General features: G+C 42.4%; 1 protein-coding gene across 1 annotated transcript in view; it reads left to right on the top strand.

The window, feature by feature from the left end:
- LOC111964510 (transmembrane protein 132C-like) overlaps positions 1–26,288 on the top strand; it is a 213,652-nt gene that overhangs the window by 62,388 nt on the left and 124,976 nt on the right. Inside the window, exon 3 of the mRNA XM_070443579.1 lies at positions 6,619–6,762. Within this exon, the coding sequence (XP_070299680.1) occupies positions 6,619–6,762 (144 nt within the window). The remainder of the gene's footprint in view (positions 1–6,618; positions 6,763–26,288) is intronic.

Genomic DNA, 26,288 nt, shown 5'->3' with positions numbered 1-26,288 from the left:
AAACATTTAAAGATAGACTGGTCAATTTGATGGACAAACCCCCATGACAATTCCATCCAGTGGTTTAGCAGAGGGTCTACATCACAGTGTATCTTCCAGTAAATGGAGTGTAAGTGGTTTTACTAAGCATGAGCCAGATAACATGTCAGTGGGCTGAGTGGCTGTCTGGGACCCTGGTGGAAGAGGGCTCTAGCCATTAACATACACTTCCCATGTTCCAATGTCACAGTGACTGAGCCATAGTGGGCCAGCCTAACTATTGACACATAAAGGGAAGGAAGTCAGAGGAGCAGCAGACTAGCATCTCCCCATCGTTAGTCCTAATCCTAATCATATCTTACAATTGACATAGCCCTGCACAGTACACGCTTCCCAGATGTCACCCTGACATACTGCACGAATGATAAGTGACTGAATTAATTCTGTTGACGGAGATTTATTGGCTGTCTGACTCAGAGGCTTGGCTGACTGCAGCATTGTTGTGGCTTTTTGAGTATCTGGGACGTGGGGAGCAAGTACATCCTCACCTGCTGAGAACACTAAGTCTTGGCTGTGTTTAGCAGCCCTTCTGCTACCCGCTGGTTCACAGAGGCAGTTTTCACGCAGAGACAAAATCACTAAAGTATTGATGAGCTGCATAAGACAGGTGCTGCTGTATTGGTCTGACTCCATGTAAGACTGTTAGCCCAATCTGTATCAATTACTGGATGGATCGGGGAATAGAAGGTATGCAGCAACTTGACAAGAATGCCCATGTCTTAAATGAAGAAAAGGTGTTGCTCCTGGAGATTTGCTGTTTGTTGTGGAATTTCATTAATCAAATATTGAATCAATTTATTATCGTGGAGTAAGTTGAGTTGAATCCACTGAAATAGTATCTGTTGTAGTTCAAATTAGGCTGAAGATGTCACATGAGATGACGCTGGAGAAACAAAGCAGGTATGGGGAGTAAAACATTTAATAAATAAAGGACATGGAACGAGACAGGAACAGCGTCAGCAAACTAATACTAAAGACAAAAACAATACAATGCAGCAGCGGGGAACAGAGCTGGGGAACTGACAAATATAGTGGGGGAGGAAATAAACAGGTGATAAGTGAGTCCAAGTGAGTCCAATAACGCTGATGCGCTGGCGAGGGAAGGCAGGTGTACGTGATGGATGGCAGGAGTGCGTGATGCAGGGCAACCTGGCGCCCTCAAGTGCCAGAGGGAGGGAAGAGCGGGAGCAGACGTGACAGTACCCCCCCCCTCTGGCGCGCCACCGTCGTCCACCTGGGCGAACTGGCCGAGACATGGGCGCTGGGCAAGCGGGTGAGGCAAGATGCCTGTCGATCCGCTGCAGAGAGGGAGCCCGATGATCCGGTGGAGAGTGACGTGGGATGGGGCCGCCGAGCCAACCGAGGCAAGGAAACCTCTCGAGCAAGCCAGGGCGTGGAAGCCCGATGGGCTGGCTTAGGAACCCCTGGTTCCATCGGCGGCGGGATCCTCCCCGACATCACCAATAAACTAAAAAACTCCTGGACCGTCTGGGCGAACAAGAACTGACAATCGGCTGAGGCGACGTGGGATGGGCGCATCCGAGCCAACCGTGGCAAGGAAACCTCTCGAGCCAGCAAGGGATAGAAGCCCGACGAGCTGGCTAGGCACCCCCAGTTCCATCGGTGGCGACCCAGAGCCGATGCACATACCACCGGAACACCAGTACTCCCCGATGCTTCGTATGTTGGCTGCTGCATTCTGTCACATGAGATGACGCTGGAGAAACAAAGCAGGTACGGGGAGTAAAACATTTAATAAAGATGGACATAGGAACGGAGACAGGACAGCGTAGCAACTAATACTGAAAGACAAAAACAATACAATGCAGCAGCGGGGAACAGAGCTGGGGAACTGACAAATATAGGGGAGGAAATAAACAGGTGATAAGTGAGTCCAGGTGAGTCCAATAACGCTGATGCGCGTGACGAGGGAAGGCAGGTGTGCGTGATGGATGGCAGGAGTGCGTGATGCAGGGCAACCTGGCGCCCTCAAGTGCCAGCGGGAGGGAAGAGCGGGAGCAGACGTGACAGAAGAATCACCATTTCTAAGATTTCACGTGTTGATCATTACGGTAATTCCACAGGAGTTGATCTCTGGACTTTTTACGCTAATGTTAATGAATCTCCGATGCAGGGGCACGTGCTTTTTTGGGGTTGCTTTGTCTTTGATAGGTCCAGTGTGTGACGTATGAAGCTTAAGAAGGTGCATAGCGTCTTTGTACTGCCTGATATCAGTAGGAGGGTTCTAACTTTCATTTATCTTCCCAAAAGGTTAGCCTTGTCCCAGGGATCACTCCCCCAGTATGCTAGCTCTATTATATAGACACAAAGGTGTGTGTGTGTGTGTGTTTGCATTTATCAGCCAAAACATGACACCCACCCTGTATTTAAAAGCATGTTGTCTCAACACAAACAGCTAAGATGATGTAAAATAGGGTCTAAGCTTCAACATGCTGTATATGAACATGAAAAAAATCTGAGTTTCCGCATTTTTTGATAATTGACATTAAAGGTTCAAACATGACATAGGTTTAATTAAAAAACATTTWTTTCAAAAGATCTAATAAAAAAAAGCACAACCCTGTTTGTGAGCTTTCAAATGATATCAAACTCAACCATTTATATGTGATGAAGTGCTGAAGACATGGATGACTCAGGGTAGGGTGGGGTATGCAAAATGRACCTCTATCTCCTAAATGGCATTCAGGTCCAAAAAAGTAACTTTCTGACCACTTCTACCATGGGCAAACAAGTATGGAAGGTTTTGTTTGAATCAAATGGGGTGGAAACAGAAAGGGATTGAATTCCTATGTAACAACCCACTTGTAATGCATATGTTGTTGTGTGTGATGGAGTACAGTTAGAAGGACCCTCCTTTAAATCTAGCCAATCGTCTCTGTCCTCCCGGGCCCTCACATTGTCTAACCTCAGACAGGTCCTGTCTTATCCAATCAGGTTGGTCCGGTGCAGGGAGCCAGCAAGCTTTCCATTCCACTCAGACTGCCTTTACATCAAGCCGTCGTCCCTGCCCAGCCCTCACCACCAAGATCTTTATACAAGCTTCCATTTCAATTCTCAACTGGGCCCATCACCACTTTGCTCTCTGGCCCTCCCACCTCTCTACTGCCAATTCTTTGTCTCAGCCAACTCTTCTCTCCAGTCATTACCATGGGAACCAAATGTGTGCTGTCTTTTTATGTGACAGTGTCTAATCATTTGGTAGAAATGTATTATTATTTGCAGTATCCTATAAATGTTATAATGGTAATGTCATGTTTCAGTATAATGGAATTAGGTGTTATTGTCAGCTGAAATTGCTGAGCGACAGATTTTTGGGGGGATAAAAAAAAAAAAAATTGTTTAACTAGGCAGTTAAGAACAAATTCTTATTTACAATGACGGCCTACCGGGGAACAGTGGGTTAACTGCCTTGTTCAGGGGCAGAACAACAMATTTTTACCTTCAGCTCGGGGAATTCGGTCCAGCAACCTTTCAATGGATATTTCAGGCCACTTTCCTCCCACTCTTATGTTTCCTGTTTTTGTATATTATTGTGAACTCATACTCTGTGTTATACCCTGGCTCAGTCTTTTCCACCAATTAAAAGCCATTTGTGGGAGCTGGGGTAATCTGTGCCCCGAGCTGATAATGGTACATGCAGCTCTGTCTGCGTGTGTGTGTGTGTGTGTGTGCGTGCGTGTTGTGTGTATGCAATGTGTCAGATGTAGGCTACTGTATATCAATGATATACATAGCTTTCCCAAATGATTTATACACCCCAGTACATCAATCTCACTAGTCCTAATGGCAGGCCATTCATATTTCTCATGTTTAACTTCCTGCTTTCTGAAAGTCATTAATATCAATGCATGTCCGTATTTCATTAGGCGTGGAGCGGGCATGTTGACGTGCTGTTTGACCACTGATAGCCCTGGCGTGTCTGTTGTGAACATCCATCAGAGAGAGATCAGCCTCTCTCCTAGTCTCTGCTGACACCCTCATCACATCTGTAAATACTCATCTAACTGATGCACAGGTTGCTGTGGAATTAATGAGGCTGCTTCATGTGCTGATGCATGGGAAAGTGGGTCTACTCTTTAAATTGCTTTCCTTTATTGCGTCTCCTCTCTCCCTCTCCCCAGAAATCATATTAGCCAAACCAATCTCATTTAAAACATGCCCTTTCTTAATTTACCCCTGATGCTTGTTTTCTGCTGGCCGTGCTGCTGGAGTTTGCATGTCGGATGGATAGATGAGAGAGAGAGAGAGAGAGAGAGAGCGGGTGGAAATGAGGGAGAGAAAAGGAGAGAGGTGAGAAAAGAGAAGCAGCAAGAGAAGTGCACTGCCTGAGAGAGATCACAAACACCATTGTAAATAAAACCTATATTAATGTTTATTTATTTTCCCTTTTTTACTTTAACTATTTGCACATCGTTTCAACACTGTATATAGACATAATATGCCATTTAAATGTCTTTATTCTTTAGGAACTTGTGTGAGTGTAATGTTTACTGTTGTTTATTTCACTTTTGTTTATTATCTATATCACTTGCTTTGGAAATATAAACATGTGTTTCCCATGCCAATAAAGCCCCTTAAATTGAAAACTGAATTGAGGGAGAGAGAGAGAGAGAGAGAGTCGGTCGTATGGGCTTATTATCTGTTGTGCCTCGTTCATCTGAAACTGAAGTTTGATGTTCAATATCTGAACCCTATAGATGCGGGCTGTCGATTTGTTTATCAACTAATTGTCTTGCCGTGTGTCTTCAGGATGGAGTCATTACAGAGTGAAGCTCCACACAGGTTGAGAAAGAAAACAGAGATGTGTCTCAAATGGCACCCTATTCCCTACATAGTGCACGACTTTTGACCATAGCCTTATGGGTCCTGGTCAAAATGTGCACACTCAATAGGTAATAGGGTGCCATTTGGGAAGCCCATACAGAGAGCTGGGGGCCATCAGTAACTCCTCAGCCACCTCGGCAGTGGCGTCGGCTGTAGCTGGCCTTTATCTGGGTTCGTCAGGAGCTCCACACGGAACACAGTCCAGTTATTACTGCTAGCTGCAACTGCCTGATAAGATCAAAGGAGAAGCCGGTCCGAGTCGGGAGATGTGTGCCGCCCTCTCTCCCTTTGGTCCGAGCGTGGTTTGTCACGTCATTATCCACCGTAATGTCAGAACTTTCTCGGTGCGTTAGAAGTCCTTCGTGGTTTTCAGGGCTGCAACGAGGACAATCTGCTCCTCGATATTTGTTATATATATTTTTTTATCTGAGAAATTCTCCCTGCTACCAGTTTCTTCCCAGTGTACAGTGATATATATATCTTTTTTTAATTCCGTTTTACTTTGTAACAATTTCCCTCAATGTCGTTCTATTGTATCTCTTCTTTACTCTTACTCTTATTTTTTAAAGACACTGATTAATTTGTGTAACAGCAGGGCAATTTGTCATGATGGAAAAACGTAGGGAGAGCCGCTTAGACACATCAGTGCAATTTCCTTTGACAAGGCAGAGAATAAAATAAAATAAAATGGGCATGCATTAGAATAGAGAACAAGAGCAGGTTAGAGTAACTGGGCTCCTATCCAGCCTCCCAGCCTTATCCATGGGTAACAGCACAGATCAAAATGAGAGTGGGCAGCTCTGGTCTGAATACTCATTAAAGCGACAATCAGCAGTAGAAACAATAACAAAGCATAATCTCCGCCCCTGTTTCGGTAAAAAGCTGAGGGTAGGGCTGGAGAAATGTAACCACTCTCAAATTCATAGACAGAGCTATGGATGCAAGGACTGACTGTCCATGATATCAACATGATAGTTTTAACCATGTTTTAAATGTTTTACATTTACTTTGTTTACAAACATTGGAGTAAAACAATGTTACATTTTGGGTTCTGATGGATGAGTTATATTCTTCAAGAATTATCATTAATTTATGAGTCCAAAAATTMATGTRGCAACTTCTGATTGCTCCTTTAAAACCACAGGTGTGGAGGAATTGACATATTAGACTGCACCACCTGTTTCTACCTTTGGAAGTCAACATGGACACAGGTTATTCAATTCCTGTTGTATTAGGTTTAAGTAGTGTTCCTGGCTTGTTTTGAACTGCTTATTATAGTTCCGCAATGTGTTCCTTGAAGATTCATTCAAAGTTCATCCAAACGTCTTTATTGTTTTAAACAGCCGACATGCCATCTGTTTGTGTTAAATTTGTTTGCTGCAAATCACATTTTCTTGTAGCCTAGCAAACAGTAGGCTGTGAGGCGTGGCTTTATTCAGAGCCAATTCTCCTGTGGTGAACTGTGAACTCTTTCTGTATGTAAGACTTTTGGAACTCTTGTTCAATACCCATGGTATGGAATCTTGATCTGGATCAGAATGGACCTGGATCAATCCATGTACAATGCAGTACATGCACATAGCCGAGGATGCTAGACCAGTGACATCACATTAAAGACACGTCACCCTATTTCCTATATAGTGCACTACTTTTGACCAGGGCCCTTTAGGATGCTCACATAGTAATCAGGCCTATTAATGTTGTTGTCTGACCTCTGACCTCTCTCTCCTCCAGGGTGAAGTTGAAGGATGGCGTGGCGTTCTTGGGGGCGCGGGCCAGTAACCCAGTCCTGTGGACGGTGAGTCAGGACGTGAGGAGCGAGGGGCACAGGGTCGTCACTCTCCACTGTCACCGCAACGAGAACACCTTCGGTCAGAGGTCAGTGGCGCCTGGTTCTTGTCAGATTAACACCTATTCATTGGGATTAGACATTCTGTAATAGCATGGATTACTGGTAGGAACAGGAGTTTTTCCTGGTCAGACCATMTGGTCCGGAAAAACTCAGGGCCCTAATTATGTCTTATGGGCTAAGCAAATGTCCTGGTATGCTGCTAACTCCGCAGGTTCAGCAACGATGTTAATGAATAACAATGGTGTTGTTACAGCCCCACAGCCCCTCCCCCCCCAAAGGGACCACTCATTAATGATAACAATTTCACTACTGAGCCACTGAACTTCAGAGCTAAACTTTAGTGCACTTGGCTCCCTTTGGACTCAATTCATTTATACAGTGGGGTTCTTTCCGAAACAACTCAGCTTGAGTGTCTTACCCAAGGGCCCAACGTGTGGGACTGGAAGAAGCATGGGACTGTTTGATGGTAGAACAAAGAATACTACTACGACAGGCTGTTTTTAATCAGGCTGTGAGGGTTGAAACGGTTGATCTTAGCCAATCAGATGTATTTGTTATGCAGTTTCTGCTTGGTGCACTCTAAAGGCATTTGATCTAATCTCAATTAAACCATGAACAGGGATGTGTTACCTCTAAGACCCTGAATAGACCCAAACTCTAATCCACCAGTCCAACGTCTAATGCTCTAACTGTTCCTCCACACACAGGCCACCATGTACATCTCTCTGACACCTCCTCCACACTTATGTGTCTCGTATTACCATCCTTCTCCCCTGCACTCTTAGAAAAAACGGTTACAAAAGGCTTCTTTGGCTGTCCCCATAGAAGAACCCTTTTTGGTTCCAGGTAGAACTATTTTGGGTTCCACGTAGAACCCTCTGTGGAATGGTTTCTACATGCAATCCAAAAGGGTTCTACTTGGAACCAAAAAGGGTTCTTCAAAGGGTTATCCTATGGGGATGGCTAAAGAACCCTTTTCGGTTCTAGATAGCACCTTTTTTTCTAAGAGTGTACAATTCAAAGCAAAGCTTTCTTGTGCTCGAGGAGAGGAAACATATGAACATAAACAAAGCTTGGCTCCTTGCCTGTGGACCTCTGTACAAGTTATATTCAAGTACAATTAGATTATTAGATAGTTTTTTCACTCTCCTCATTGAAAGCGCATTGTGCAGGGAGATGTCTAAAGAAGATATATATTATTTTGTTGTTTTTACTGTGCTTCTAAATTGAATTTCCTGTCGAACAACATAAGTTATTCAGTTTGGGTGCTGCAAATTACTCTTAAGTTGCATCGAATGGGTAAGGAAATGTTTAGACCTAAAGCACATCTCTGTTAGACTTCGTATACCTATTACGAAGTTTCCATAGTTCTCCCAAGAGAATGTTGTTGTTTATAACAGCCTGCCTGAAACCACACACAGTAATGTGTATACACACTACACAGTAATGTATATACACACTACACAGTAATGTGTATACACACTACACAGTCATGTATATACACACAACACAGTAATGTATATNTATACACACTACACAGTAATGTATATACACACTACACAGTAATGTGTATACACACTACACAGTCATGTATATACACACAACACAGTAATGTATATACACACCACACAGTAATGTATATACACACCACACAGTAATGTATATACACACTACACAGTCATGTATATACACACTACACAGTCATGTATATACACCTAACTGCGTAATGTATATACACACTACACAGTAATGTATATACACACTACACAGTAATGTATGTACACACTACACAGTAATGTATATACACACTACACAGTAATGTAGCTAGTTCTAAACAATAATGTTCCTGATCCACATGACCCTTCCTCTTGAGTGTTTGAGGACACAGAAAGGTCACTCTGCGTCCATAACCCTCTATCATCAGCAGTGACATTCAAACTGGTACAGCCAGGGTACAGCCAGGGTATAGCCAGGGTACAGCCAGGGTATAGCCAGGGTACAGCCAGGGTATAGCCAGGGCCCCAGAATTCATCAGGTAACCTGCACCCCTAAAATCAGGTAATTTACCTAGGCAAAGCAGAGATCATTAAAATACCATGATTTATAAATTAGCCGCTGTGTAACAGGAAGTACTGTACTGTATGTGATGCAGGTTCTCAGGGGGGACACAGTCTCTCTAACGAGTTGCTGTATTTCAGGTCTAATTTCAGTATTTTCTCCCACGCTGACACTAATGAGATCCCTAAGAAATCACCGCTTTTTCTTACTTGTGCTGTAGATGACCAGATTTCTCTGTTACCGTATTCCCATGGTTGGTGTTAGAGTCAGTATGGTTCTATGGTCAGTGGGAGTAAGGTTGTGCCGACGTGTGTGTGTGTTTCTGTTTTACTATACTTGTGAGGACCAGAAGTCCTCACAAGTAAAGTTAACCAAGGAGAATTGGGACACGTGAGAACAGTTGGCCGGTCCTAAAAAGGAAAAATGTTATTTTAGGCATAGGGGTTAGGTTTAGGGTTAGAATTAGGTTTAAGGGTTAGGTTTAGGGTTAGGGGTGTGGGGTTAAGGTTAGGCTTAGGCTTAGGGTTAGGGGCAAGGGAAAATAGGATTTTCAATGGGAATCAATTGTTGGTCACCCAAACGTGTAATACACAGGGAAAGAAAAAGGACAGAAATAGAAAAAAGGGAAATGAGAGAATGAGAAATTAAAAAGAGTAGGCCTAATGCACCTTTCAGGACCATGGACAGAGTACCAAATGTTTACTGCTTTATCATATATGGACATGTTTATGGAACGATAGGCATCGACATATGACAGACAGATAATGAAAGACATCATAAAATGAAACCATGTCAGGAGGCAGATTAAAGAGTAACAACCAATGTACACTATATATACAAACGTATGTGGACACCCCTTCAAATTAGTGGATTCGGCAATTTCAGCCACACCTGTTGCTGACAGGTGTCAAAAAATTTGCACACAGCCATGCAATCTCCATAGACAAACATTGGCAGTAGAATGGCCTTACTGAAGAGCTCAGTGACTTTCAACGTGGCACCGTCATAGGATATATCACCTTTCCAACAAGTCAGTTTGTCAAATTTCTGCCCTGCTAGAGCTGCCCCGGTCAATTGTAAGTGGTGTTATTGTGAAGTGGAAACCTCTAGGAGCAACAACTGCTCAGCCGCAAAGTTGTAGGCCACACAAACTCACAGAACGGGACCGCCGAGTCCTGAAGCGCTTAGTGTGTGAAAATTGTCTGTCCTCAATTGCAGCACACTGTTTTTCATGGTTCGGGCTAGGCCCCTTAGTTCCAGTGAACGGAAATCTTAACACTACAGCATACAATGACATTCTAGACGGTTCTGTGCTTCCAACTTAGTGGCAACAGTTTGGGGAAGGTCCTCTCCTGTTTGAGCATGACAATTCCCCTGTYAACAAAGCGTGGTCCAAACAGAAATGGTTTGTTCGGGATCGGTTTGAAAGATCTTGACTGGTCTGCACAGTGCCCTGACCTCAACCACATCGAACACCTTTGGGATGAATTGGAATGCCAATTGTGAGCCATGGCTAATCGCCCATGATCAGTGCCTGACCTCACTAATGCTCTTGTGGCTGAATGGAAGCAAGTCCCCGCAGCAATGTTCCAACATCTAGTGGAAAGCCTTCCCAGAAGAGTGGAGGCTGTTATAACAGCAAAGGGGGGACCAACTCCATCTAATGCCCATGATTTTGGAATGAGATGTTCGATGAGCAGGTGTCCACATACTTTTACATGTGCTGTAGAGATTTCCCCCGTGAACTACAAAGTCACCATGTCATCTCTGTCTCTGTCAGCGGAGATTAGTTTACTATCACAGAGGAGAAAAAGATCCAGAACATTCCAGTCTTTTTCTACTGTAAATTTCCTTTTTCGCTCAGTCTCTCTGTGGTTGTCACGCCCTGACTATAGAGATCTTTTTATTCTCTATGTTTGGTTGGTCAGGGTGTGACTCGGGTGGGAAACTCTAGGTTCTTTGTTTCTATGTTTTGGCCGGGTATGGTTCTCAATCAGGGACAGCTGTCTATCGTTGTCTCTGATTGGGAATCATACTTAGGCAGCCTTTTTTCCTTTTGTATTTGTGGGTAGTTGTCTTTGTTAGTGGCATTATAGCCTAAGTAAGCTTCACGGTCGTTTCCTTTGTTCTTTGTTTTGTTGGCGACATTTATCAACAAAAGAAATATACYCTCACCATGCTGCACCTTGGTCCAGTCATTTCCACGACGACAGCGATCGTGACAGTGGTCCCCAAAACGCTCCTTTCCCCTATCATTTTGATTCTATATTTTTGTCTCTCTCTCATCCACTTTCACTTGTTCTCTCTTATTTTTCTATCTTTTTCTCCTGTTCTATTTCATTCTTCTCTGTGGTGTTTTTTCATATTCCTCTTGAAAGGTGTGTGAAATGAAAGGATCAGTTCCTCCAGGTGGAAGCTGCTGTGCCTTTACACAATACTCCACCAGTCACAGGCCTTCGCCTGCAGACCACCCTGCACCCCGTACCCTCATCACACAACCAGTCAAACCACAAAGAGCGGCGAAGGAAAATACAGTTATTTCAGGAATATATAAATGTTGAAGAGTGTGTAAGCCTACAGATGTACTTCTCCTACTAAAATGACATAATTTGCAGATGATTTGATCCTTGTAACCAATTGATTCTTAGACGTGAAGTGCATTTAAGTGTAAGAATGTCCAACGGATTTTGCCACGATGTGCAATTGATTAGTATATCTGTGTTTTGTTAAGCGGAGTGCATTCATTATTTCTTCAGAGATGTCCTTATCATTTAATATAAAAAACATTATTTTCTCTTGTTATATTACTCACATAGCCCACACAGCCCCACAGTCAGACTCTCCATTCAACAGTGTGATGTGCATTACATCGAACAGCACCGCCAATATACTATTATATGCCTAGACACATTCAGTGCTTTCTCTCTTTATTGATTCTTCATGCTGTGAGAGGGCTTGAAGTGAGATCCTCACAGGGCTATGTAGCCTGTGTCTAATCCTGGACTCAATGGGCCTCCTAATCTCTCAGATGGCTCTGACGACTCGCAAACCCCCACCAGAGTCTCATTTTAACACCATGTATGATACTCTCACTTTCTTTTTCTCTTTCTTCTCCTCATTGACGATTGGCAAGAGGGATTAGATTGAGCCGTCTTTTCATTTGTCGTTGATCTGTTCGCTTGACGACTACCTTTGATGTCACCTTTGTTTTAGTTTTGACTAAAGACAGGTTTGACTACTCCTACTGTTTTTAGATGTAATTTTGGGGGGATTTCACTTCTTTCTTCCCTCCCTTGCCATTTTCCTGCTTTCTGTCTCTCTCTCTCCCGTAGTCGATCCATCTCTGAATGTCTCATTAGATTGTGGGACCAGAGAAAATTTGCCATGTAATCACCTGTGCCTACCCCATTTATTCTATTTCTCATAGGGCCCTATACTCTCAGAGCACATCTCATCAATCCTTTATCCATATGTGTACATTTATTATATTTTCGGTGACTTCCCTATATGCTCTCTTAAAGAAACAGAGCGCACCACTGCAGTCTTTTAGTCCTATTTGTAAAGCATGATTTTGTTTCTTCCTATGCTTCATTCCCCATCGGCCCCCAACATCTGTTGAGCGTCAAAGTCACATTTCCGTGATCTGCATGTATTATCATATCGCTATAGCCACAACACAAACCTGTAGAATACCTGAGGATGTTTGTAGCTTAGTGAATGAAGAATGTGTCCCCCACACACAACCCCACACTTCAGAAGTGGATTTGATAGATGGAAGGTTTCCATCTTACATCCTGTGGGAATCCTATACTGTCTATAGAAAACTGAGAAATAGAGCTTTGTCATTCTCAGTCAAGTCCTAGCCTCAGCATTCATATTAACTACAGCTTTTACATGCACCGTCACAAACAGCATCAGCACTCCAATGACTTATATGTCCACCTGGTTACTTTGAGTACCCCTCCCCCACACACTCCCTCCCTGTTGGTGCAGTCCATTAAACAGAGCTGTCTGGACAGGGTTAATGAGGCTGCTGACCCCTGGGTGACCACGTGCTGACCTAGACTCTTACCTCTGCTTCTCCACCTCATTAATCTGCCAAGGACACAGGACCCACCTCCAAAGAGGAGAGAGAGAGAGAGAGAGAGAGAGAAAGGAGAGAGAGAGAGAGAGAGAGAGAGAGAGAGAGAGAGAGAGAGAGAGAGAGAGAGAGGGAGAGAGAGAGGAGAGAGAGAGAGAGGAGAGAGAGAGAGAAGAGAGAGAGAGAGAGAGAGAGGAGAGAGAGAGAGAGAGAGAAGAGAGGAGAGAGAGAGAGAGAGAGAGAGAAGAGAGAGAGAGAGAGAGAGAGAGAGAGAGAAGGAGAGAGAAGAGAGAAGAGAGAGAGAGAGAAGAGAGAGAAGAGAGGAGAAGAGAAGAGAGAGAGAGAGAGAGAGACGAGAGATGACTGCATACGACTTACCAAGTCAGATGAACTCGTGGATACCATTTTTATGTCTGTGCATGCAAATCCATGGGAAGGAGGGTGCTGGAGAGTGCGTGCAGCACCACCTGAACTTTATAAAAAAAACTTTTAAATAACATTAAATTGAAAACATTGTCTCACCAAATTAGTGCGCTAGGCCTTTACTACTCCTGTGTGAGTAGAGATAAATACTCGTCAGCAGAGCAGAGAAAAGTATCCATGAGTTCCATCTGTATCCATCTGACTCTGGGCAGGTAGAAAATGCTAGAATCTCAATCTTAATTGCCAGAATCTCACAGTATCTCTTTAATACCACATCTACAGATAAACGCTTAAGATTACAGCCAAAAGCTACAGGTGGGCAGACCCATCCGGCATGATGATCAGGGGAAAGAAACCCCTTTCTATAAGAGAGAGAGAGAGGATGGTTGAGGGGGAGAGTGGAGGAAGGAAGGGAAGGATAGAGTGGGGAGAAAAGGAGAGATACACTATATGACCAAAAGTATGTGGACACCTGCTCGTCAAACATCTCATTCCAAAATAATGGGCATTAATATGGAGTTGGTCCCCCTTTGCTGCTATAACTGCCTCCACTCTTCTGGAAAGGCTTTTCACTAGATGTTGGAACATTGCTTTGGGGACTTTCTTCCATTCATCCACAAGAGCATTAGTGAGGTCAGGCACTGATGTTGGGCAATTAGGCCTGGCTCGCAGTCGGCATTCCAATTCATCCCAAAGGTGTTCGATGGGGTTGAGGTCAGGGTTTTGTGCAGCCCAGTTAAGTTCTTCCACACCGATCTTGACAAACCATTTCTGTATGGACCTCGCTTTTTGCACTGGGGAATTGTCATTCTGAAACAGGAACGGGCCTTCCCCAAACTGTTGCCACAAAGTTGGAAGCACAGAATCTTCTAGAATGTCATTATATGCTGTAGCTTTAAGATTTCCCTTCACTGGAATTAAACCTGAACCATGAAAACCAGCCTTACACCACTCCAGCCGATGCTTGGCATTGCGCATGGTGATTTTAGACTTGTATGCGGCTGCTCGGCCATGGAAACCCATTTCATGACGCCACCGACAAACAGTTAGAGAGCTAAATGACTGATTACATGGAGCTAAATGACTGATTACATGGCCTTCTTCCAAGGAGGAAACATCTCCCTGAGATAGTATGGAGTCTATCTTCACGAGTTAATCAGCACCATGCTGCTGTATTTAATGAAGTGCTAAAGATCCAGAGCTGGGTGAGGGTATGGATGGTATAAGTTTCCCAAGGCCAACTGGAGTTCCTAATCACACAGGACCAGCACCCTGTACCATCATCTCCAACATGTCTGTTGATGAAACTCCCCAGCAGCGCTGGTGGTGCTCCTTCTGATAAACAGAGATTGTGAAGCTTCTGAACTGAAACTGGCCAAGGGTCTCTGACAGAGTGAGTCAAGAGAAATGAATGTCTACCAGGGTTTAAGTGGCGACCCGCTGGGCTTCTGCTGTCACCAACTAGTTAAACAACAATCCTACTGCCGGCTGAGCCAAGACCCGGTCTGCATCTCAAGTTTTTGGTATTGTTGCGAAAGCAGCAACCTCTCTTCCTGGGGTCCASACAAAACATGAAACATTGCATATTACAGAACATGAATATACAAGAACAGCTCAAGGACAGAACTACGTCAATTTAAAAACGGCACACATAGCSTACATACTGTATCAATACATAAACACAAAATATCTAGGTCAAATAGGGGATAGGCATTGTGCGGTGAGGTGTTGCTTTGTCTGTTTTTTGAAACCAGGTCTGCTGTTCATTTGAGAAATATGTGAAGGAAAGGAGTTCCATGTAATAATGGCTCTGTAGAATACTTTACGCTTTCTTGAATTTGTTCTGGATTTGGTAACTGTGAAAAAAACCCTGGTGGCATGTCTGTGTGTGTCAGAGCTGTACTTACAACTTTTTAGCTACTTTGCAAGCACTTAGCATGTTAGCTAATACTTCCCCGAACCCTTTAACCTAACTCCTGAACTTATCCCTAACCTTAACCCTAACCCCTATCCCTAACCCATTGCCTAGCTAACGTTAGCCACCTAGCTAGAATTCATAACATATCATACGTTTTGAAAATTTGTAACATATAATACGAATAATGCGAAATGCTCTGAGAGCAGGTTGGGTGAGGAGGAAGGGGATATTCTGAGTTGGACGTGGCGATATCACAGAGATATAATGCATTTTGAGAATTTCCATCAATGATGACAGGTTCCCGTAAATAAATCATTGGTTTTTGTTTTGATCCCATCAGCTTAGGCCATCTGCGTTATGGGACCATTATGATTAACTGGCTACCGGTCATTAACATCTCTGCATCCATACGCCCGGTTGACGCACGTCACTTCCAGTCATCATTGGAATCAGATTGCATTGAGGGACATTTGATTCAGCTCTAATTCACAGCAGTAAATGTGGTACCAATGGCCTTGTGGTTAAAGGCTCGCCTCATCCTTGATTGGCTGTTTTCTTTGGCAGGGTGCGTTGAGCTTTGGCGCAGTGGCCTCAACAGTGTAAGGCTGATTGTCTCCTTATAAACTAGAAAAGGCTGGATATCAAACCCCTCTCCAATTTTGCTGTCAATGAATATTGCCTCGGATGACTCTCCAACACAGCGATCCCTGCTATATCCAGATATTGACGTTTATTGGGATTGGGTATATATCTAAAAAAAAAAAGAAGCTTTTTGGTCTTCATTTAAGMTTAGGGTTAGGCATAAGGTTAGCAGTGTGGTTAAGGTTAGGGTTAGGTTTAGGTTTAAAGTCAGATTTGATGACTTTGTGGCTGTGCCAGCTAGTGACTACCCTGCAGTGCTACCTCCAGTACACAAGTCATCCCAATAAATGCCAACATGCTACTTTGACACAGCACAGATACAAAAATACACATGGGGCCTCATATAGAACATACTACTCTCCAGCATTATGTGCCCATTCCTCATGGCACATTTGGAATMATGAATTTCTGCTCCTTCTAATCTAATGCACTGGGGGGGCTGGAGGGTTCCCATACCAGGAACACCACACTGGCTGACTACTCTYGCTGCTCATGTGAGGAGAGGGGAAAAAACAGAATAAAGAGGAGAGGAGGAGAAAGCGAAGGGGAGATATCACAATGTGCAGGAGGAGGATTGCTTTCCGTAGCATGGCCTGGGGCCGGTATTACCATATCATGAGAACTATCCATCAAATTGGGTTAAATTGTACATGCCGTTTCAGGGCTATGTATACAGCGGTAATGAGATCATGGATACGATGCAGAGAGGGATGACGCTTCGTGCTCCACCAGCGCTTGCCCACATTACGGTTTGATTGTGTGGTAGCATGGTACACAGAGCAGAACAGACTCATCCCTATACTCATCCACTTGTTCATTTATCCGTCTGAAGCTCGCTGTCGTACACCTAACCGGCTCACTTTTTCATGCGCTCCGCCCGTTAGCTGGTGGGAAYAAACAGCATCTCGCTAGAATATCTGACATTAAAGACCGCTCGTCTGGCATTTCCACCCATTCTCCCTGTCTCTCGCTAGACGTGTACAGCAAGAGAGAGTATGTAAATGTCTTGTCTAAAACAGGCTCAGGCTTTCTTCCGCTCGTGTTCATGGCACTTTCATCCGACCACTCCACAATAGGCCCACAGAGAGAAGTCTCACAGTCTTACATCTGGAGACAGATGGCTGCTATGTTGTATAAGAATGACATACACTATATAACAATACAATACCTGTGGGTTCTGAGAGAACTGTATTCACTCACATTGTGCTGTAATGTCACGCGCCACATGACGCAGGTTCAGGCGAAGTCTGGGACATCATACACTCTCTGGAGTCTTGTTTTGTTGATGGCTTGTAATTGTTGTGTAGCCTATGTACTACTGTCAATTAATTTGTTATAGTGCTGTACAAACGTCACTGTTAGACATCCCTGCATGAATTCTCCAGTGTTTTTATTTATATTGCAGCGTTTTTATTTATATTTAGTTTCTGAATTGGTGAAAAAACTGTGATTGACAAACAGCCCTGGATGTACGTGTGTTGGCATAGTCTCGATCTCTCTCGCTTGATCTTTCTCTCGCTCACTCTCTCTTTCTGTCTCTGTTTGTGTGTTTGCGTGTGTTTGCATGCGTGTGCGTCCATGTGCTTGTGTGTACAGTGCATTCAAAAAAGATTCAGACCCCTTGACTTTTTCCACATTTTGTTAAATTACAGCCTAATTGTAATGGATTAAAGTATATATATATATTTTTCAATCTACACACAATACCCTATAATGACAAAGTGAAAACAGAAATACCTTATTTACATAAGTATTCAGACCCTTTGCTATGAGACTTGAAATTGAGCTCATGTGCATCCTCTTTCCATTGATCATCCTTGAGAGGTTTCTACAATTTGATTTGAGTCCACCTGTGTTAGATTCAATTGATTGGACATGATTTGGAAAGGCCCACACCTGTCTATAAAAGGTCCCACAGTTGATGTCAGATCATGTCAGAGCAGAAACCAAGCCATGAGGTCGATGGAATTGTCTGTAGAGCTCTGAGACATGATTGTGTCGAGGAACAGATCTGGTGAAGGGTACCAAAAACATTTCTGCAGCATTGAAGTACCCCAAGAACACAGTGGCCTCCATCATTCTTAAACGGAAGAAGTTTGGAACCACCAAGACTCTTCCTAGAGCTGGCCGGCCAAACTGAGCAATCGGGGGAGAAAAGCCTTGGTCAGGGAGGTGACCAAGAATCCGATGGTCACTCTGACAGAGCTCCAGAGTTCCTCTGTGGAGATGGGAGAACCTTCCAGAAGGACAACCATCTCTGCATCACTCCACCAATCAGGCCTTTATGGMAGAGTGGCCAGACAGAAGCCACTCCTCAGTAATAGGCATGACAGCCCGCTTGGAGTTTGCCAAAAGGCACCTAAAGACTCTCAGACCATGAGAAACAAGRTTCTCTGGTCTGATGAAACCAAGATTGAACTCTTTGGCCTGAATGCCAAGCTTCACGTCTGGAGGAAACCTGGCACCATCCCTACGGTGAAGCATGGTTGTGGCAGCATCATGCTATAGGGATGTTTTTCATCGGCAGGGACTGGGAGACTAGTCAGGATCGAGGGAAATATGAATGGAGCAAAGTACAGAGAGATTCTTAATGAAAACCTGCTCCAGAGCACTCAGGACCTCAGACTGGGGTGAAGGTTTACCTTCCAACAGGACAACGACCCTAAGCACACAGCCAAGACAATGCAGGAGAGGCTTTGGGACAGGTCTCAGAATGTTTTTGAATGGCCCATCCAGAGCCCAGACTTACATCTCTGGAGAGACCTGAAAATAGCTGTGCAGCGACGCTCCCCATCCAACCTGACAGAGCTTGAAAGGATCTGCAGAGAAGAATGGGAGAAACTCCCCAAATACAGGTGTGCCAAGCTTGTAGCGTCATACCCAAGAAGACTCAAGGCTGTAATCGCTGCCAAAAGTACTTCAACAAAGTACTGAGTAAAGGGTTTGAATACTTATGTAAATGTGATATCAGTTGTTGTTTTTTATAACTTTGCAGACATTTCTAAAAACCTGTATTTTGCTTTGTCATTATGGGGTATTGTGTAGATTAATGATGGGAAAAAAATTATTTAATCCATTTTGGAATAATTCTGTAATGTAACAAAATGTGGAAAAAATCAAGAGGTCTGAATACTTTATGAATGCACTGTATGTGTTTGTTTATGCGAATAGGGATATAGTTACCTTATCCTTAGGCTCATTTGCTACAGAGAGAGAGAGAAAGAGAGAGAGAGAGAGAGAGAGAGACGAGATTAGGGATATAGTAATGTGAAATCGCAGTACCTCCCTGTGCCTATGTTGGTTGGGGGAGAGAGCTAAATTGTGTTTAACACTCTGTCATGTGTTTTGGCTGGGGGGAGGAGTTGTGTGTAACACCATGTGCATTGTCTGGGGGACAGAGTTGTGTGTAACACGATGTGTGTTGTCTGGGGGAAAGAGTTGTGTGTAACAGGATATGTGTTGTCAGGGGGACAGAGTTGTGTGTAACACGATGTGCGTTGTCTGGGGGACAGAGTTGTAAGTAACTCTATGTGTGTTTGCTGGGTGAGTGTGCTGTGTGTGAAACCATGTGTGTTGGCCAGGGGAGAGAGCTGTGTGTAACACCATGTGTGTTGGCCATTAGATTCAGTTCCTTAATTAGTCTTCCGATGTCACATTCGACTCCTACAATTACTGATCAAACTTCCATCTCACGCTTCCCTTTTTATCAATTCCTCCCCTCAATCAAAGAGAACTCCAAATTGTATTAGGTTCCATTAAAAATAAATAAAGTAGGCAGCAGCATCTGAGTACCTGACATGCATGGTAGATGATCCACTATTGTGATCCACTATTTCCCTGATTAATTACTTGGAGCCACTGATGGTGATTGGACCTCATTGCCGCTCACGGCACAGAAAACATGAACAAGAGTGTCGGGAGAGGCCACCGCTGTCTCTTATCCTCGGCTCTGTCGGAGCGAGGGAGAGGGAACGTTTTGGTGAAGGACTGCAATTAGCGTTTTTGCGTCCTCATATGTGACCGACCGGCTCGATTCGGTCTTATGTGGCAAAATTTTTAATGGTGTTTTTTACATTAGATAAAACTAGAGACTCAGTGTTAGAAAATGCTATATCATAAACAACAGTTGGGGAACAATGGGAAAGTAATTATGCTTTGAAAGTTGATAAACTTGTAACCCCACGTTAGAGAAAATGTCCCTTGAATYTTTTGGTACATGTACTGGAGAGCTCTTTGTCTACAACCATTCAGAATCATGCAATCGCTCTTAAGCCTTAGCCCCACCCATCTCTTCATGGATTCAAATGCATGACATCAGCAGCCTGGTGGTGAAAAATAGCATAACTGGTGTATTTTAACACCAATAAACCCATCTGTTTGAAAATGAATTTAGTAGCTATATATCAATCTAGCAAACCAGGCATCAAAGCAACTTTTTAAACAATGTTTGGGTTCGTTTCAAGCTTCCTAGCTAGCTAGCTTACATTAAGTTAGCTGGCTAGCCAGGTCAAATAATACTGTAACCACATCATATAGCTGACAACGTCTTCACTTTTGCWRATTTTTATTCATTATTACAGGAAAATAAACTCACAGTTTATAGAAAAAACGAAAATAGCTTACAGAAAATAGCTTACAGTTGTGAGTGTGACGAAATTAAAGCAGGGCATTCTACCAGATAATGTTTTTACTTGGACACTGTCTCATTGGCCTAACGTTATATCCTAATTTGACTTCTGTGCAGGTCATGTTGTTCTCCACATTACCATCTCCGGTAAACATACAATATATCAAATAAAATCTAAGTTTATTTGTCACATGCACAGGATACAGAAGGTATAAAACGGTACAGTAAAATGGTACCTTGCATAGTGGAGTCTTTTGTTTGGACATGCTAGCTAGCTAAACAATGAATCATAATCCCAACTCATAACATTACTACCCTGTATGAATCTGCAGGTAGCTAACCAACTAGATTCAATATTAGCTAGCTAGCTAACATTAGGCTATAACTAGCAATGCAAATAGTTCTGAGATACAAATAATATTACGACACAGATCATACACATAACGTTAGCTAGTGAGCCAGCCAGCTGACGTTAGCTAGCTAACAGTACGCTTTAACTTGATGAAAACAACTTTCTGACAAAATTAGAAATGTGTAATATCTGAAAATATAGCTAGCTAGACTCTCTTACCTGTAAACATGGATGAACGCTTCTCCCTGTCTTTCATGGATGCCATGGTTGCCCTTAGTTTGAAGATGTAATCTGGAGACAGGTGTTTTATACAACAGCCTTCTGTGTGTTCTCTTTTCGACTCCCTCTGCATATTTTCTCCATCTCGTTAGCTATCATACTCTGCTTCCACCAGGCATTCCACTGATTTCAAAACTCTGTCCACTTTTGCAGTTATTTAGTGATATCTTWAAAAAATGAATGTGTTAGGAAGGATTACCTACACATACTGAGCAGCCATTTATTATAGACAGAAGTGWACTACATGGCAGACCAATCCGAACTCATCTCTCGACATGTCCAGCCCATCCATTATCTCAGCCAATCATGGCTAGCTTGAAGGTTCCTGTCGTTTTCTGGGGCTAAACCAACTAMGCTCGTATTTTAAAATGTTTATTCACATTTAGAGATGACATACAAGTTTGTTATTAAGACTGGATCAAATGTTCCAGAAGGCATTTTTGCCCAAAAAATCAATAAATTCAAATGCCTCTCATGTGAAGTAGTGACGCGTAACATACGCCTAGTTTCCTAAATCGAGTCACATTGTCACGAATAATACCGAAGGTGGCTCCCCTTCCCGTTCGGGTGGCGCTCGGCGGTCGTCGTCACCGGCCTACTAGATGCCACCGATCCTTTTTTCCTTTTTCGTTTGGTTTTGTCTAATTGTTTTCACCTGTTTCTTGTTGGGGTGTTAGGGTGGTGTTATTTAAGTTCGATTAGCCCGCTTGTGTTTGTGCYGGCTTGTTTTCTGTATTGTGAGAGGTGTTCTTGTTTATTGGGTTTTTCYCTGTCCGGTTTGTTACCAAAGTGTACTTAGGTGGAGTGTATTACGCCTATGTTTGGCGTTACTTTTTGTACCTTTTTTGGTTGGACATTAAAGCGTGTTTTTCCCCGTATCCTTTGCTCTCTGCGCCTGACTCCACACCCATTCACTCTTTGATCGTTACACACATACACTACCGTTCAAATGTTTGGGGTTACTTAGAAATGTCCTTYTTTTTGAAAGAAAAAACGAAATAACAAATTGATCATAAATACAGTGTAGACATTGRTAATGTTGTAAATGACTATTGTAGCTGGGAATGACAGATTTTTAATGGAATATCTACATAAGCGTACAGAGGCCCATTATTAGCAACCATCACTCCTGTGTTCCAATGGCACATTGTGTTAGCTAATCCAAGTTMATCATTTAAAAGGCTAATTGATCATTAGAAAACCCTTTTACAATTATGTTAGCACAGCTGAAAACTGTTGTTTCTGATTAAAGAAGCAATAAAACTAGCTTTCTTTAGACTAGTTGAGGATCTGGAGCATCAGCATTTGTGGGTTTCGATTACAGGCTCAAAATGGCCAGAAACAAAGACTTTTCTTCTGAAACTCGTCAGTCTATTCTTGTTCTGAGAAATGAAAAGTCAATTTTTGTTTTGTTTTGTTCAATCAGTTAAACAAAGCATATTCATTATAATTGTACATGATATACTCAGTATACAAGAAAAAACATGTTTGATTGTGTGTGAGTGTGAGAGTTAGACTTCATGGAAGGGATTATTGGGTAGTTTGATTCATCAGGCTGACCCCTAGTCTTCGCTTGACGTTATTGAGGGATGATGAGGTTTTGGCAATGTGAAGATAAGAATTCCAGAGTATGATACCTCTGATAATAGAATTTACCAGTGGGGAGGGTGAAGGTTATCGCAGTGTCTCGTGTTATAGAGATGGATTTCAGAATTAARCTGGAAGAATCCATTGAAGGGTTTAGGTAAACTGTTTGGGAGTTATTAGTATTTTTTAGATGAAAGTGCATAATTGGCGTACATTAATGTCGTAAATAGACAAGATACTGAGTTTCTTTAAGAAAGGTGCAGATGGTGCTAGGTAATTAGATGAGGTGGCTAGTCTTGCAAATGTCTTTTTTATGATGATTAATTTGTGTAGGTAGGAGGCATATGTACTGGCCCAGACAATATTACAGTGTATTAGATGTGGGTACATTAAGCTATAGTATAGGGTTAGGAAGCAAGCCTGATGAACCAAACCACTAATCTTTCTGATGYCACCAACAGATTTCATCACTTTGCTACAGACAAATATAATATGATCTTTCCAGGATACCTTTTCATCAATTAGAACTCAGAGAAATTTAGTGGATCTGACTTGTTCCATTTCATTCCCAACAAATTGAGATTCTTAATTATAATTTTGAATTTGTTAACATTTAAACATTATTTGTTTATCTGGAACCTTTCAGAAAATGTGGCCGTACCTGAGTTGACTTCATTAATTAGTGAATCAAAATTCTTGTGATAAAATCAAATTGGTTTCATCAGCAAAGAGAATGGGAAGTATGTAGAAGACACAGCAGCAATGTCATTGATATAGATTAGGAAGAACAAAGTGGCCTATTATCAAACCCTGTGGCACACCACATGATATCTCGGCGCTGGTAAGCCATTTGTTCTCTATCGTAAACATAACTATATAACCAATTACATGTATAATCATGAAAACCATAATAATGCACTTTTGAAAGTAATATTTCATGATTAACCGTGTCAAATGCTTTGGATAAATCTAAAAAGATGCCAGGAGCGTATTCATTGTTCTTAAGAGCTGTTAAGATTTTATCCACAAGTTTCAAAGAGCTATATCTCTGGAGTAGTTTTTACGAAAACCTTATTGGTGCTCATATAGAATACAGTGTTGATTTAAATGTTTGAAGATTCTCTTACGCACCAATTATTCTAGGATTTAGAATAACATGGTAGTACAGAAATTGGCCGATAATTTGTAAAAGATCTGAAATCCRCAGATCTATAGAGGGCGATAACTTTGGCAATACCAGTTTGTATAGATTTAATGGAGACATACAGTACCGGTAAAACGTTTGGAAACACCTATTAATTTCATGTTTTTTCTTTCATTTGACCATTTTCAATATTGTAGAATAATAGCGAAGGCATCAAAACTATGAAATAACACATATGGAATCATGTAGTAACGAAAAAAGTGATAAACAAATCAAAATGTATTTTATATTTGAGATTCTTCAAAGTAGCCACCCTTTGCCTTGATGACAGCTTTGCACACTCTTGGCATTCTCTCAACCATCTTCATGAGGTAYTCACCTGGAATCCATTTTAATTAACAGGTGTGCCTTGTTAAAAGTTCATTTCTGGAATTTCTTTCCTTCTTAATGCGTCTGAGCCAATCAGTTGTGCTGTGACAAGGTAGGGGTAGTATACTGAAGATAGCACTATTTGGTAAAAGACCAAGTCCATATTATGGCAAGAACAGCTCAAATAAGCAAAGAGAAACAACAGTCCATCATTACCTGAAGACATGAAGGTTAGTCAATCCGGAAAATTTCAAGAACTTTGAAAGTTTCTTCAAGTGCTGTCGCAAAAACCATCAAGCGCTATGATGAAACTGGCTCTCATGAGGACGGCTACATTTAAGGAAGACCCAAAGTTACCTCTGCTACAGAGGATAAGTTCATTAGAGGTACCAGCCTTAGAAATTGCAGCCCAAATAAATGCTTCACAGAGTTCAAGTTACAGACACATCTCAACATCAACTGTTCAGAGGAGACTGCGTGAATCAGGCCTTCATGGTCGAATTGCTGAAAAAAACACTACTAAAGGACACCAAAAATAAGAAGAGACTTGCTTGGGCCAAGAAACACGAGCAATGGACATTAGACCTGTGGAAATCTGTCTTTTGGTCTGATGAGTCCAAATATGAGATTTTTGGTTCCAACTACTGTGTCTTTGTGAGACGTAGAGTAGGTGAACAGATGATATCCGCATGTGTGTTTCCCACCGTGAAGCATGGAGGAGGAGGTGTGCTGGTGTTGGTGTGCTTTGCTGGTGACACTGTCTGTGATTTYTTTAGAATTTAAGGCACATTTAACTTCTTCGTGATCCCTTCGTGCGCCAATCCCGTTAACGGGATTGATTTGACAACACCCAGTGAAATAGCAGCGCGCCAAATTCAAAAACAGAAATACTCATAATAATAATTCATAAATCATACAAGTGTTATACACCGGTTTAAAGATTAACTTCTTGTTAATCCAGCCACATTGTCAGATTTCAAAAAGGCTTTATGGCGAAAGCAAACCATGCTATTATCTGAGGACAGCACCCCATCAAACATACACATGAAAATCAMAATTCAACCCACCAGGCACAACACAAAAGTCAGAAATAACATATAATTCATGCCTTACCTTTGAAMATCTTCTTCTGTTGGCACTCCAATATGTCCATTAAACATCACAAATGGTCCTTTTGTTTGATTAATTCTGTCGTTATATCCCCAAAATGTCCATTTACTTGGCGCGTTTGATTCTGAAAATACACCGGTTCCAACTCACGCAACCATCCAGGAGGTCACTCACGCAATGTCTACAAAGTATCTAATAAGTTACCTGTAAACTTTATTCAGAAATTTCTAACAACTTTTCTTATACAACTTTAGGTATTTTTTAACGTAAATAATCGATAAAATTTAAGACGGAWTAAACTGCGTTCAATAGCGGATATAGCGGAATAGCGTGCTTTCAGGTCAAACAGTACACTTCACTCGACCCTCATTCTGAACTGCCCTACATCTTCATTTCTCAAAGGAAAAACATCAACCAATTTCTAAAGACTGTTGACATCCAGTGGAAGCGATAGGAACTGCAAACAAGTGCCTTAGAAATCTKGGTTCCCATTGAAACCTCATTGAAAAGAGAGTGACCTCCTGGATGGTTTGTCCTGTGGGTTTTGCCTGCCAAATAAGATATGTTATACGCACAGACATCATTCAAACAGTTTTAGAAACTTCAGAGTGTTTTCTATCCAAATCTACTACTAATAATACTACTAATAATATGCATATCCTAGCTTCTGGACCTGAGTAGCAGGCAGTTTACTTTGGGCACACGTTTCATCCGGACGTAAAAATAGTGCCCCCTAGCCTTAAGAAGTTTTAATAAGCATGGCTACCACAGCATTCTGCAGCGATACGCCATCCCATCTGATTTGCTCTTAGTGGAACTATCATTTGTTTTTCAACAATGACCCAACACACACCTCCAGGCTGTATAAGGYTTATTTGACCAAGAAGGAGAGTGATGGAGTGCTGCATCAGATGACCTGGCCTCCACAATCACCCGACCTCAACCCAATTGAGAAGGTTTGG

Source organism: Salvelinus sp. IW2-2015, linkage group LG5 (genome assembly GCF_002910315.2).
Source record: "Salvelinus sp. IW2-2015 linkage group LG5, ASM291031v2, whole genome shotgun sequence".
NCBI lineage: Eukaryota > Metazoa > Chordata > Actinopteri > Salmoniformes > Salmonidae > Salvelinus > Salvelinus sp. IW2-2015.
Note: the sequence above shows the minus strand (reverse complement) of the source record. Positions and strands in the feature narration are given on the sequence as shown.